Source organism: Esox lucius, chromosome 18, assembly GCF_011004845.1.
Source record: "Esox lucius isolate fEsoLuc1 chromosome 18, fEsoLuc1.pri, whole genome shotgun sequence".
Lineage (NCBI taxonomy): Eukaryota > Metazoa > Chordata > Actinopteri > Esociformes > Esocidae > Esox > Esox lucius.
In genome coordinates this window covers 27,447,486-27,463,522 of record NC_047586.1, presented here as the reverse complement: position 1 = coordinate 27,463,522, position 16,037 = coordinate 27,447,486, and the positions used below count along the sequence as shown (strand labels likewise).

General features: G+C 41.9%; 1 protein-coding gene across 2 annotated transcripts in view; it reads left to right on the top strand.

The window, feature by feature from the left end:
* prkg3 (protein kinase cGMP-dependent 3) overlaps positions 1-16,037 on the top strand; it is a 181,874-nt gene that overhangs the window by 85,711 nt on the left and 80,126 nt on the right. For both annotated transcript variants that reach the window (XM_013138456.4, XM_013138454.4), the window contains exons 3-9: positions 5,205-5,267; positions 5,556-5,688; positions 5,783-5,949; positions 6,059-6,172; positions 6,306-6,411; positions 10,291-10,354; positions 10,443-10,520. In XM_013138456.4, coding sequence (XP_012993910.2) covers positions 5,205-5,267; positions 5,556-5,688; positions 5,783-5,949; positions 6,059-6,172; positions 6,306-6,411; positions 10,291-10,354; positions 10,443-10,520 — 725 coding nt within the window. The remainder of the gene's footprint in view (positions 1-5,204; positions 5,268-5,555; positions 5,689-5,782; positions 5,950-6,058; positions 6,173-6,305; positions 6,412-10,290; positions 10,355-10,442; positions 10,521-16,037) is intronic.

The window sequence follows — 16,037 nt, the reverse complement described above, 5'->3', positions numbered from 1 at the left end:
ACACAAAGATATGTTACATACATTAACATAACAGGTGCCCAATTTTAAAGTCTTTGTTGTCAGCATTTGACAAACTAAAAGTTTATACATGACTAAGGCCCCAGTTCCAGCTAAAGAAAAACAGCCCCAAAGAATGATGCTGCCACCACCATGCTTCACTGTGGGTATGGTGTTCTTAAGGTGATGTGCAGTGTTGTTTATGCGCCAAACATACCTTTTGGAATTATGGCTAAACATTTTCAACCTTGGTTTCATCAGACCCTAAGACATTTTCCCACCCATGGTGATCAGACTCTAGACCACTATTTTTCACAAATGCCAAATGGCTACAAACCCATCCCCCGCCCGGCTTTTGGTAAGGCTGACTACTCATCGATTTTGCTCCTGCCATTCTATAGACCTAGCCTAAAACAAGATTAACAGATTTTTCAGACTTCAAAGCTGGAATGAGGAATCCATTACTGCTCTACAGGATTGCTTTGAAACAATGGATTGGCAGATGTTTTGTGATGCTGCCGATGTTGACAATGATGAATACGCAGGCTCTGTCTCAGCATGTATCTCCAAGTGCATCAATGATGTCGTCCCGAGGGTCAATGTCAGGACTTTCCCCAACCAAAAAACCCTGAGTTAATGGTGATGTCCGTGCTAAGCTCAGAGCATGATCCTCCGCCTATAGTTCTAATGACCTGGAGGCTTTGAGAAGATCCAGATATGATCTATGGAAGGCTATCAGAGATGGAAAAAGAGACTACAGGGATAAGTCGGATTCTAATTACAACATCTCTGAGCCCAGACGCATGTGGTGTGGTCTGTGACACATCATAGACTACAAAGGGAGAAACAACAGTGATGCTTGTCCTGCCACCTGACAAGCTCAACACCTTCTAAACATGGTTTGAGGCGACAAACACAATCTCTTCGGTGAGGTGTGCTGAGCATTCCAGGCCATGTCCTCGGTGTGCTCCAACCAACTTGCGGAGGTTTTCACCTCCATATTCAACCTCTCCCTGACTCTGCAGTCCCCTTATGCTTCAAAAAGACCACCATCATCCCTGCAACGAAGAAACCTTCCATTACCTGCCTGAATGACTTTCGCCCTCTAGCACTGACCCACCACCATCATGAAGTGCTTCAAATAGCTGGTCGCAACACACATCTGCTCCACCATTCCTGACACCTTGGACCCCTTTCAATTTGCATACCACCCCAATAGATCTACTGTCAATCCATTATGGCACACACCACCCTCAACCACCTGGAAAAAGGCAACACATACATGAGGATGCTGTTTCACGGACTACTGCTCTGCATTCAACACTACTGTGCCTGCTAAGCTTGTTCCTAAGATCAGGACCCCCGGACTAAACACCTTTAACACCTTTTGCAATTGGATTCTTGACTTCCTTACAGGATCCAATTGCAAAAGGTGGTGAGAATGGGTAACCTAACCACCTCTGCATTGACCCTGAGCACCGGAGCTCCGCAGAGCTGCATACTCAGTCCTCTTCTGTACTCCTTGTTCACGCATGGCTGCATGGCCACACACAGCTCCAACACCATCCTTAAATTTATGGACAACACTACCCTCCTGGATCTCATCTCCCACAATGATGTGCTGATGCCACCACTGCACATCAAATTGGACCTTATGAAACAATTTTTCAGAGCTTTAGATAAAAAGTCAGCATTCTGCAAGTACCTTCAAGACTTCTTCACCAAGCTGTCTGAGGCAAAGGCCAAAGCCAGTGTCTTCGTTGGGCCACAGATAAAGAAGATCCTGGAGTGCAGTTAATTTCCCAAGAAGCTCACAAGTAAGGAGAAAACAGCTTGGAAATGCTTGGTCGCAGTGGTTCGGGGCTTCCTGGGCAATCAAATGGCTATGTGGAGCTGGTTGAGACTGGTGAAAAACTACGGCACAATGGGCTGTAGGATTTCTCTCAATGTCCATATCCTTGATGTTAATAGTGATAAATTCAAGAAGAACTTGGGGGCATACTCAGAGGAGCAAGGTGAGCACTTCCACCATATAATGGACTTGGAACGCCACTACCAAGGACAGTATAGCATGATGGGAGATTACATTTGGGGGCTGATTCGTGAAAGTGATTTACAGTATAATCGTAAATCTAGAAAAGCCACTTGTACATTTTTTGTAGTCGTTTTTGTATTGATTTAGTATAAATACATGTTCATTTTGATTCATGTTTTTTTCCTGACTTCATGTGAACGTAAAGACACATTTGCCCCTTTTCTCATTGGAAATAGGTACAAAATATCACTGTCCTGGTCACAAAATCAAAGTTTGTGTAGACATAAGCATTACAAAATAACACTTACTACCCAGGAACAAAAGTTGCATTACATGGTGTCATTATTGTGTCATATATGAACCACTTAGTGTTCATATATAAGTAAACTGTTACTTTTCTCTAATACTGCTGACTACAATGGTTAGAAAGATTGGTATGCTGCAGCTGTTTGACTTGATACTAAAACAAGCTAAATTCCTGTGGGGGTTTTAATGAAGCCATGTAAAAGGCATGACTAGTTCCTACCTAGGTTGCGACATATCAGAAAGAAGCAAAGACAAAGCAAAGACTGAGCCTGCTGGTGTGTGAAAGGAGAGAAGTGTACCGCCTGCCTGATTGGAGGAGGGCAAACAGTTTGTGGCATGGATGTGAAGGGTCCCTGGTGATTCCACGCTGGAGGTCTACTATGGCTGGGAGCTGGGTACTCATGTGATGATGTGCTGGGCAGTTTACATCACCTGTTGCAGGGCCTTCCAGTCAGCTAAAGAGCAACAACCTAACCACACTGTGGCGCAGTTAGTCAGAATGCTCTTGATTGTGCAGCGGTAGAAGTTCACAATGATCTTGGAAGACAGATGTGCCTTCTTCGGGCTCCTCAAGAAGTACAGGTGCTGTCGTGCCTTTTTGACCAAGGCTGAGGTATTCAGGGACCAGAAGGGATCCTCAGAGATGTGGACACCCAGGAATTTGAAGCTGGACACACGCTCCACCTCAGTGCCATCGATGAGAACTGGGGCATGACTGCAGCCATTAGATTTCCTGTAATCCAAAAATGACCTCCTTGGTATTCTTTGCATTCAGGGCCAGGTTGTTACCAGCGCACCATGCGGCCAGGCAATTGACCTTATCCCTGTAGGCTGACTTGTCATTGTCACTGATCAGGCCTACCACTGTGGTGTCGTCTGCGAACTTGACAATGATGTTGGAGCTGTGTAGAGGAATGCAGTCGTGGGTGAAGAGGGATTACAGGAGGGGGCTCAGCACACAGCCTTGTGGAACACTAGTGTTCAGGATCAGGGTGGAGGAGGTGAAGTTCTCTAACCTAACAGACTGGTGTATGTTGGTTCAGGAAGTCCAAAGTGCAGTTACAGAGAGAAAGGCTGGTCCCTAGGTCATGGAGTTTGTTGACCAGCCTTGAGGGGATGGCCGTGTTGAATTTTGAGCAAAATCTACGAACAGCATTCTTACATAGGTGTTGGTTTTATCCAGGTGGGTCAGGGCAGAGTGTAAAGCTGTATAGATGGCATCCTCTGTAAACCTGTTTGACCGGTAGGCAAACTGGTAAGGATCCAGTGTTGGGGCGAGGCAGGACTTGAGATGGGCAAAGACATGTATGGTTCACCACAAATGTGACATCCATCCATAGTTTCGCTGGTTTATTTTTTGCGATTTTGCTGCTATCTTCACTTAGCTAGCTACTGTTGCACTGAAGGCAATATTCTCGTAAGTACCAGTATGAGCACCTGTATAAGCACCTCCCAAGCAATGCATTTGATTGGGTTAACGTGTTTTGAGACGTTACTGAAAAAAAATACTTTTCCCCAGTCCTTTGCAACAAAAATCCAACCAAAAAGGTATTTAAGTGGCTACCTTTGCCATAACTCAGTTTATGACATTTCTGCCCTACTAGATCTGCCCTGCCAACTCTACGTTCTATAATTGTGAAGTGGAAGTGTCTATGAGCAAAATTAGTAAGCAAATCTAACATCAACATTCACAATGCCAAGCGTCGACTGGAGTGGTGGAAACCACGCCCGCCACTGGACTCGTGGAACAGTGAATACTGCTGATGAATCATGCTTCACTATCTAGCAGTCTGATAGACGTATCTGGGTGTGGCAGATGCCAGGCAAACACTACATACAATATCTCACAAAAGTTAGTACACCCCTCACATTTTTGCAAATATTTGATTATATCTTTTCATGTGACACCACTGAAGAAATGACACTTTGCTACAATGGAATGTAGTGAGTGTAAGGCCTGGCTATAGGATACAAAGACATTTTAGACAATTGAGTGCTTCCAAGTTTGTGGCAAAAGTTTGGGGAAGGCCCTTTCCATTTCCAGAATGACTGTGCCTCTGTGCACAAAGCGGGGTCCATTAAAGACATGATTCAATGAGGTTGGTGTGGAGGAACTCAAGCGGCCTGCACAGAGCTTTGACTTTAACCCCACTGAATGCCTTTGGGTTGAATTGGAACGCCAATTGCGAGCCAGGCCTTCTCGTCCAACACAAGTGCCTGACCTCACAAGTGCTGTGGGAATTTGTCCCTATTCATGTTTTTGGCTAAATGGGCACAAATTCCCATGGAGATACTTCAAAATCTTGTGAGAGTGGTGGCTGTTATAGCTGCAAAGGAGGGGACAACATATTAATGCATATAGGTGTGATGGTGTCCACATGCTTTTGGCCATATTGTGTACATACCACCCACAGATGAGGTTCTCTCTATTGCACTCCACGCTGACATTTATTTGACCATAATATTTACAAGCATGAACATTCACATTTTAATCACAACCTACAGTGGTCTCTTCATTTTAACCCTTCTGTTCTTCACTCAAAACCTTCCTTTTCAACTTTTTTGGAAAGGAAAGAAAAAGGTGCAGTGGTCTATTAATGTTTTCCTGAGCTGTATATGGTGCAGTCATGTAATCATTGGTTCTCAAACCTCATTCGGGACCTCATTTTTAATTTTGTTGTCGCCCTGAAATAGCTCATTGGAAGCAAGTATTCAAGTGCTTGATATTTATAAGACAATTGATTGAGTTTTACTATCTTTAGAATTCATGTTATACGTGGAATGGCTTTGGGTACTCTGGAGAGGTTTGAAGAACCAATGGTCTGAACCACGAGAATCTCAACCAGCGCCTTTCTTTCACCTCTAGAAAGAAGACTGCAGGAAAAGGAGAAGTTGCTGCAGAACGGACAGAGTCATTACCATCACCTGGGTAAGGTGATAGATTATGGCCAGAAAGAAACTTGGCCCCCAATCTTCTATGCTAAACAGTTATTAAAGTATCTCAACTTTGCTATATGAAAGATGCCACTTCAGAAAATTGTGACTGTCTCTGCATATCACAGAGGATAACAAAGTCTAACACTCAGTTGAAGTTAGGCAGTAGACATTAACTTTCTAATTCAATAATACCCATTGTGAAAGGAAAGGGGTAGGGTCATGTAGGGTATTGTTGTGTACCTGCCCCTTATGTCCTATGTGTGGTATTTATATATTACAGAGTTCCCTGCTCAGAGGAGCAGTAATGAAGCCAACCTGGAAGTCAGGAGGAGTAGAGCGGCTGTCATGGCCCCTGAGCCAATCTTGGAGGAGCAGCTGGAGATCATGACAAGTAAAGTCAAGAAGACTGTCAGGTGATTGGTCATGACTATGCATGCAGCACCATGTGCAGTTGTGTGTGTACTATGTTGCTAGTAGTTTATGCTAAGCTGACTGATGACTCCATAGTGAGACAAGTCTGATCGTCAAGGCAATCCAGAAGAATGACTTCCTGAGTCGCCTCGACGATGAGCAGATCACCATGATGGTGGAGCTTTTGGTGGCTATTGACATCAAACCAGGAAATAATGTCATCAAGGAGGGCACTGAAGGAGACAGCATGTATATTGTAGCAGGTAGGTATGAATTCCTCAAGCATATACAGAGATACTCAACTATTACCAAAATCAGGCTCAATAGCTTACTGTGCTCCCTCAGTGTCCACTCTCTCCTCGTTTTCTCCAGCTGGTGAGCTACTTGTCAGTCAAACTGGTCAAAACCTTCGAACTCTGACCTGTGGGGATGTCTTTGGAGAGTTGGCTATTTTGTATAACTGCAAACGCACAGCCACTGTCAAAGGTGACATTTTAAAACATGCATTTTAATGATACACAATGGGCACTGGCAGAAGTGTTTATTCCAACTGTGTGCATTGTGTGTGTGATGTACTGAATATTGTTTGTTTATTGTCCACTCTTACTCACAATTGTAGCAAAGACAATGGTTCGTCTCTGGTGTATAGAGAGAAACACCTACAGAACCATCATGACAAACAAGTCCAGGAAGAAACGTGAACAGCTAATGGGCTTCTTAAAGACGTAAGTTTACATATTTTATTTACTCAAACATGTCTTGGTGGCATATCTGCCCTGATGCAGAAATGAGTGTGATTGGTTTAATGAATGACCCGGCTTGCATTTGAAAATGGCTGAATTTGACAGAAATTAATGTTGCTATCATAAGCCCTAATCTTAACCATTTACCCAGCTAACCCTTACCCTAATCATTTTACAACTGAACTTACATTTATGAAATGTATGAGTTATGAAATTATCACCTTAACCCACCTAATCAAGACCATCAACCTTTGTTATACTACAGTATTGTTGAATACTTTTTTGAATACTGATTGGGTAGAAGTGAGTTTTAGATTGCTGTATGATGTAAAAGGCCATAAACAATTAGGAAGCAATACATGTGTTAAAAAAATAAGTTTCTCACTTACACTTGAAGTTGAAAGTTTACATACACTTAGCTTGAAGTCATTAAAAAAAGGATCAGCCACTCCACAGATTTCATGTTAACAAACTAGGCACCAACAAACTTGGCAAGTCAGTTGGGGGATCTACTGTATGCAAAACAAGTAATTTTTCAACAAAAATAATAATAATTCACTATATTCACTATAATTCACTATATCACAAATCCAGTTCATCCTTGGGAGCTATTTCCAAATGCCTGAAGGTACCACGTTCATCTGTACAAATAATAGTATTCAAGTATAAACATCATGGGACACACAGCTGTCATAGCAAGTCACATTCTGGCTCCTAGAGATAAACAAACGTTGGTTTCATATCTGTCCCAGAACAACAACAAAGGACCTTGTGAAGATCCTGGAGGAAACAGATAGTAAAGTACGTCCATATGAGTCCTATATCGACGTAACTTGAAAAGCCGCTAAGCAAGGAAGAAGCCACTGCACCAAAACTGACATAAACAGCCCGAATATTGCACATGTCATGTGGAGAAATGTCATGTGGTCTGATTAAACAAAAATTTTACTGTTTGACCATTATGACCATCATAATGTTTGAAAAAAAAAAAGAGGGAGACTTGCAAGCCTAAGAACACCATCCAAACTGTGAAGCATGGGGGTGGCAGCATCAAACTGTGGGGGAACTTTGCTGCAGGAGTGACTGGTGTGCTTCACAAAATAGATGGCATGATGAGGAAGGAAACTTATGTGGATATATTGAAACAACATCTCAAGTCGGGCAGTTAAAGCTTGGTCTCAAGCATACTTCCAAAGTTGTGGCAAAATGGTTTAAGAATAGCAAAGTAATTGTATTGGAGCGGCCATCAGAAAGCCCTGACCTCAATCCTATAGAGAGTTTGTGGGCAGACCTGAAAGTGTCTGCGAGCAAGGATGCCTACAAACCTGACTCAGTTTCACTAGTTTTGACAGGAGGAATGGGCCAAAATTCACTCAACTTATTGTGGGAAGCTTGTGGATGGCTACCTAAAACGTTTGACCCAAGTTAAACAATGTAAAGGCAATGCTACCAAATACTAATTGAGTGTATGTAAACTTCTGACCCACTGGGAATGTGATAAAATAAATGAAAGCTGAAATCTATCATTCTTGCTACTATTATTCTGACATTTCACATTCTTAAAATAACGTTTACTGACCTAAGACAGGGAATTTTTACTAGGATTAAATGTCAGGAATTGTGAACAACTGAGTTTAAATGTATTTGGCAAAGGTGTATGTAAGTTCAGCTGTATACTTCAGTTTTAATCAAAAAATATTCTTGAAGTTGTTTTGTTTAAATGTACATTTTTATGTGAATGTGTTAATTTTTATGTTTTGGTTGCTACAAACACAGCAGTCAGTGAATTGGTTCAATATTTATGGATTTCACCCAGTTGTGCGTCTGGTAATTTTCTTTTCTTGTCAGCCTATCCCCACATTTTGTGAGTTTTGATCGATTTATAGATTTAAAAAATAATAATAATATAGTTACAATAGCCATGGAACAGGGTCCTCTTGTGGCGTGGTGAGCATGAGGAAACAGCCATAACTTTTTAAGCATATGGCAGCAGTAACAACCCCATGGTAAGCACTTTAACATGTGCTGGGACATAGCATTGGCATAAGGAAACAATTATAGGGGAGCTTATGTAGATCAATATAGACAGACATTCACTTTTACACAGGGATGTGTGTGCATGTATGTGTCAATGACAGAGATAAATATAGTGTAGAGAGACAGAGAGATCATAGGACACTGCTACTTTGTACACTGCTACTTCATTACACCGCCAAGCTTATATAGACACACATTTATTTATACCACTTTCTGACAAAATTCTGCAGTTAGAATTACATGATACGCATTGCTAAGCTGTTGTAACCAAAGCAACAATGTCTCAGGCACTGGAAAAGTCTGGAAAGGAACTGACATGCTTAATGTGCTGGCTTTCATGCCTGTATGTGTGTGTGTCTGTCTCAAAGAGAGACAGAGAGCATAGAAGAAAGTTAGAAGTAGCATTAGCATTAGCTCTTCATTATCATGTATCAGACAAGTCAGTGGGTCTTATGGTTGACTTTAAGAAAAAAAATGTAAGTGGTCACTGGAGTAAGATTGAGGTACTAGATCACAATTCAACCATTTTGTCTGGTGGAAACTAGATATTATCGCCCTTTCTGAGACATATTTCAGTAGTCTCTATGTCGACTGGTGATGGAATCCATTGTACGGTTCATGAGAAGATCTTTAAAGATATTTATTAGCATTAGCATTATATTAATTTAAATTAAGCTAACGCTTAATTCGGGTCAGGTATATATACACGTGGTCTATATTTTCAGTGCTTCAGTTTATGTAATTTTTCAGCAAGGACTTTTAGAGTTTTCAGCCGTTTCAAGGAAGAAATTTAAATAGCTTGGAGATGTCCAGTGGCAGTGTTGCTTTTGTGACAAACATGCAGTGTTTGTCCTTTTGTCAACAATGTGCCACTATGGCTGACAGGCATGTGTCATCCATTGGTTCGATATCTGTTCAATAACCCCACTTAGCCATCAAGTGTACACTCTGAACAAAACATCTTCCCGCAACTATGATGGTCAGCTACAGCAGTTGCAATGTCATTCTACAGGTGTCGGGGCCCTGGGCCTCTCGCCAGGCACTACCAGGGCCCTAGGCCTCCCGGGGTCTCAGCAGGACCAGCATGATGTCCCTCTGGGTCTCTGGTAGTGTGGCCCTAGTGCTGGGCATCTCCACCCTTCCTACTTTTTCCTGCCTGGCGTGGTTTGCCCTGCGAGGTCATCTGTCAAACACACAGTGTGGTGTTCTCTCCACAATGACCTGGAGGGTACAGTCCGTATCATCAGGCCCTGGCAATAGTGAGAAGGAAACACCAAATGCCTTGGCCATGTCCAGCCACGGGCTTTGCCCACATCTTACGACAGTGTAACAGGAAGAGACTCAGGGAACCTGGACAAGGGTTTAGGGCCATGGATGGCTTTTTATTTACAAAAAGAGAAGTGGGAGGGGAGGAGTTAAAGGAAAAGTCTAGCAATAAAACCCTTTTATGAGGAGTCCTTGTCTCTAGGCAAGCCTCTCGGTGGCAGTTTGGAAGGAATGGGTTCTGGCTGGCCATCTTCCTCCACCTTTGTTGTTCAGCACTGCTCATTGCATCTTTTATTATGACCTCTCTTTATTCAGCCTCTCCCCAAAGCTACTCCTTAAGAGCTGATTAATGCCACCCCAGGCGAGGTCCCAATTAAGCTGGCCACAACAAGGCCTAATATTAACTTTTTTGCAGACACTCTTAACCAGACCAAATTACTTTATTATAGTAGATGATGACCTGTTGATGTGAAGTGGTAATTTTTGTAAATATTTTTTCATGCTGAAAAAATGCATGCAATAACTGCTTATTTTGCTCTATATATCCTTACCTACCAGATCTCGGACTCTGAATACCTTAAATGACAGGCAGCTCTCTAAGATAATTGACTCCATGGAGGAGGTTTGTACTCATTATTCACACTCCCCCCTACTAAAGCAGTTTTCCAGAGCATTGAACTTCAAATTCATATACAATTTGTTTTTTCTAGGTCAAATACCACAACAATGATGTCATTGTACGTGAGGGGGAGGAAGGCAACACATTTTACATCATCCTCAAAGGAGAGGTAACATGGAAATATTTAGGGGCTTACTGTGATCAAAACACACATACATACTACACTAGTATAAGGCATTGCATACTAGGAGATACAATAACTTTACCTCTATTTTAAATTTTTTACATTACAGTAATGCTAGTTTATTATAATTTCATTTGTAATTATAATAATCTTTAGTCATTTGTTGAATTATTGCCACTATTGTTGAATTAATAGATCGATTTTTGTAGCATACAAAGGGCTATACATTCTATTTTAGCTGACATACAGTGGGGAGAAAAAGTATTTGATACACTACAGATTTTGCAGGTTTTCCCACTTACAAAGCATGTACAAGTCTGTAATTTTTATCATAGGTACTCTACAACTGTGAGTGACGGAATCTAAAACAAAAATCCAGAAAATCACATTGTATGATTTTTTAGTAATTAATTTGCATTTTATTGCATGACATAAGTATTTGATACATCAGAAAAGCAGAAGTTATTATTTGGTACAGAAACCTTTGCAATTACAGAGATCATGACCAGGTTTACACACACTGCAGCAGGGATTTTGGCCCACTCCTCCATACAGACCTTCTCCAGATCCTTCAGGTTTCGGGCTGTCGCTGGGCAATACGGACTTTCAGCTCCCTCCAGTGATTTTCTATTGGGTTCAGGTCTGGAGACTGGCTAGGCCACTCAAGGACCTTGTGATGCTTCTTACGGAGCCACTCCTTAGTTGCCCTGGCTGTGTGTTTCTAGTCGTCATGCTGGAAGACCCAGCCACTACCCATCTTAAATGCTCTTACTGAGGGAAGGAGGTTGTTGGCCAAGATCTCGCGATACATGGCCCCATCCATCCTCCCCTCAATACGGTGCAGTCGTCCTGTCCCCTTTGCCGAAAAGCATCCCCAAAGAATGATGCCTACGTGATTCACAGTTGGGATGGTGTTCTTGGGTTTGTACTCATCCTTCTTCTTCCTCCAAACACTGCGAGTGGAGTTTAGATCATAAAGCTACATTTTTGTCTCATCAGACCACATGACCTTCTCCCATTTCTCCTCTGGATCATCCAGATAGTCATTGGCAAACTTCAGACGGGGCTGGCTTGAGCAGGGGGACCTTGCATGCGCTGCAGGATTTAATTGCAAATTAATTATTTAAAGATTATACAATGTGATTTTCTGGATTTTTGTATTAGATTCTGCCTCTCACAGTTGAAGTGTACCTCTACATGCTTTGTAAGTAGGAAAACCTGCAAAATCAGCAGTGTATCAAATACTTGTTCTCCCCACTGTATAATTAACAAAATACCAGGTATGTATTACCTTACCTTTAAAAAACAAAATACTTATTTAGTAGCCTTACAAGCATTTTGGTATTTCAGCTTGATAATTTGTGCAAAAAATTTGCACATTATACAAATGTCATTGATGTGCAACAAGCAATTTGTAAGAACTTGTAACTAACTTAATATTTGGAATCATGCAACTGATTAATAACACTTGCAAACATAATAAAACAGATTCTCAGAGTTTTCACCCTAAGATTTTGCTAGAACTGTGACAAAAATATTTGTATTTGTAAATCACAGTCTGCGGTAGTATGTTTGTAGTAAATGTAGGGTATATTGTGTCACTTTGGTGATTTATGACCCTGGTTGGCGGGGCTTCCAGATTGATTTGACAGGTGGGCAGGACATCTGGTATACAGGGTGGGACATCTGGTGTGACGTATGGACTTCCTCTATGACGTGTGTTAGTGTGGAACTTCTGGAATGACTTATGCATGTCCGGTGACTTTGTAATTTATGATTGCATTGTTGTGTCGATGTTTGATGTTTTACAACAACTGATCAGCACCCCAGACGTGTGTTATAAGAGTGGCAAGATGTTTGGTGTTTAACAAAAGGGTGCCAGGGTTAACCCCCAGCATTTTATGTTCCGATAAGTGCTACAATACATGTCCTACAACCGGTGGGTGTTAACCTTTCATATTTTATGAGATGATTGCAGTGGTCTGTGTATTTAAACCATGCAGACCCCTGTGATGGCCTGAGTAAACGTACCTACACATTACAAACCATGCCGGCTTGTGCAGCGATCAGCGTTTTGGGTGAAACAGCATTGAAAGCTAACAGCTTAACCGCAGCTCAGCGAGTTGGCAAGAGATTACAAATGGACAGCAGAAAAGCAATCAACATGCCAGCCCTGAAGAAACTGATGCAGAGTTTACCCCCAATCCATCCACTACACCAGTATATGTTGGCACGGGAATGGAAGTTGGACAACGGTCGGATTGGTGGATACATTTTCAACCCAGAGATATCGGAGGTTGCATTTTATGAATTACCCGAAGGCCAAGAGTTTAGGGCTGGTGTGACTGATCAAATTATTTTAATGCCAGTTTATGGAACACCTTTTGAAAACTGTTTTATTTGGGGCCAAAACAAGGCACACATGGTAGATGTACAGTTTAAAGTTGTTGAAGGAATGAAGCAGTATGACTCTCTTAGATTGGAACTATTTCCGTAAAATGTCAGCGGGTTAGATTGTGACTGCGACTGCTGACTGTTCAACTGACTGTTCAACTTAAGCTAACAATCCTCAACACAGCATAAAAACAGACAGACTGCCTGTGACTATCAAGCAGTTGGAAGAATTTATGAAACATGTCTCAAGATTACAACCAAGCGAAGATTGAAGAACCCAAGGCTGAGGACTGGCTGTGTGACGTCTGGGATGATAACGCTGAAGCCTTCTATGGAACCCCAGACCCCGACAGCTTGATCCCAGCGGCATACCCAATACGAAACTACCATTGGCTTGACCGGTTTGGTGATCAGCTAGGACCTCTTAATCTGTCATACCTTTCATATGCTAGTTATCACAAAATGGACAAACGCCTTGCATCAAAGTTGTTGCGGCTATTCTCCACAAAGCATGCATCGGATGTTAAAAGGACCACCTGAGCCAAAGAAGACACCTGATTATTTAATTTGAGAGCCATTATGATGACATTGTGGAGACAGTTTTAACACTGTGACTGAAACGTGTTGGTCAAGGCTTTGAACGCATTGGGGTTTCATGCATCAATGACCGATGTTCACGTGGCCGCTGAGATCTTTCTGCATGACCTCAAGTAGGAGCCGAACATCGCACAGAGACTGAGTGAGAACAGGGATGAATACATGGATACATTTAATGAGGAAGCTGTATGCAACACAGTAGCATCTTGGTGTGACGAAAGCAAAGAGTCTGCTGTCTAAGGATGGGTAACTTGCTAAGAGTTTGAAGTTATCACCATCTACAGTGCATAAAAAGACTAATCAAAATTTGAAGTACATTTTGCAAAACTGGGACGCCAGTTGTTATCAGCGCTCAGTTCAGAAGTCTGCATCTCTGATGGTATGGGGTTGCATGAGTGCATGTGGCATGGGCAGCCTACACATCTGGAAAGGCACCATCAATGTTGACAGTTATATCCAAGTTCTAGAACAACATATGCTCCCATCCAGATGTTGTATCTTTCTGGAAAACCTTGCATTTTCCACATACCACATACTGCATCAATTACAATGTCATGGCTGCATAGAAGAAGGATCCGGGTACTGAAATGGCCAGCCTGCAGTCCAGATCTTTCACCCATAGAAAACATTTGGCGCATCATAAAGAGGAAGGTGCGACCAAGAAGACCTAAGACAGTTGAGCAACTAGAAGCCTGTATTAGACAAGAATGGGACAACATTCCTATTCATAAACTTGAGCAACTTGTCTCCTCTGTCCCCAGACGTTTGCAGTCTTTTATAAAAAGAGGGAATGCCACACAGTGGTAAACATGGCCTTGTCCCAACTTTTTTGAGATGTGTTAATGCCATGAAATTTAAAATCAACTTCTTTTTCCCTTAAAGTGATACATTTTCTCAGTTTAAACATTTGATATGTCATCTACACTCACCTAAAGGATTATTAGGAACACCATACTAATACTGTGTTTGACCCCCTTTCGCCTTCAGAACTGCCTTAATTCTACGTGGCATTGATTCAACAAGGTGCTGAAAGCATTCTTTAGAAATGTTGGCCCATATTGATAGGATAGCATCTTGCAGTTGATGGAGATTCCACCACATCCCAAAGATGCTCTATTGGGTTGAGATCTGGTGACTGTGGGGGCCATTTTAGTACAGTGAACTCACTGTCATGTTCAATAATCCAATTTGAAATGATTCGAGCTTTGTGACATGGTGCATTATCCTGCTGGAAGTAGCCATCAGAGGATGGGTACATGGTCAGAAACAATGTTCAGGTAGGCCGTGGCATTTAAACGATGCCCAATTGGCACTAAGGGGCCTAAAGTGTGCCAAGAAAACATCCCCCACACCATTACACCACCACCACCAGCCTGCACAGTGGTAACAAGGCATCATGGATCCATGTTCTCATTCTGTTTACGCCAAATTCTGACTCTACCATCTGAATGTCTCAACAGAAATTGAGACCCATCAGACCAGGCAACATTCTTCCAGTCTTCAACTGTCCAATTTTGGTGAGCTCATGCAAATTGTAGCCTCTTTTTCCTATTTGTAGTGGAGATGAGTGGTACCCGGTGGGGTATTCTGCTGTTGTAGCCCATCTGCCTCAAGGTTGTGTGTGTTGTGGCTTCACAAAGGCTTTGCTGCATACCTCGGTTGTAACAAGTTGTTATTTCAGTCAACGTTGCTCTTCTATCAGCTTGAATCAGTCGGCCCATTCTCCTCTGACCTCTAGCATCAACAAGGCATTTTTGCCCACAGGACTGCCGCATACTGGATGTTTTTCCCTTTTCACACCATTCTTTGTAAACCCTAGAAATGGTTGTGCGTGAAAATCCCAGTAACTGAGCAGATTGTGAAATACTCAGACCGGCCCGTCTGGCATCAACAACCATGCCACACACAAAATAGCTTAAATCACCTTTCTTTCCCATTCTGACATTCAGTTTGGATTTCAGGAGATTCTCTTGACCAGGACCACACCCCTAAATGCATTGAAGCAACTGCCATGTGATTGGTTGATTAGATAATTGATAATGAGAAATTGAACAGGTGTTCCTAATAATCCTTTAGGCGAGTGTATGTTGTAATCTGAATGAAATATTGAAATTTGAAACTTCCACATCATTGTTTCTGTTTTTATTCACAATTGTACAGTGTCCCAACTTTTTTGGAATCTGGTTTGTACAACAATAATGAGAAATGGTAATCAAAGTTCCGGGTTGGGGATACTTAGACTCTCAAATTTAAGAAGGGCGTTTACCAATAACAGAATGCATTCCGAGAGTACCTCCTGTATACATCGAGTAAAAGATTATGATGGTGATGTGATAGTTGGGACCTTTTTATGAACAGGAATTACTGAAAATAATCATGGCTAAGGATAAAGCTTTTAAAGTGGAAGCAGGTCTGTATGAGAAGGTACAGAAGGGAAAGAAAATGTGTATTGTAAAATGGCTTGGTTGGCCTGAGAAATTCAACAGTCGGAACAAGATACTGGATAATACT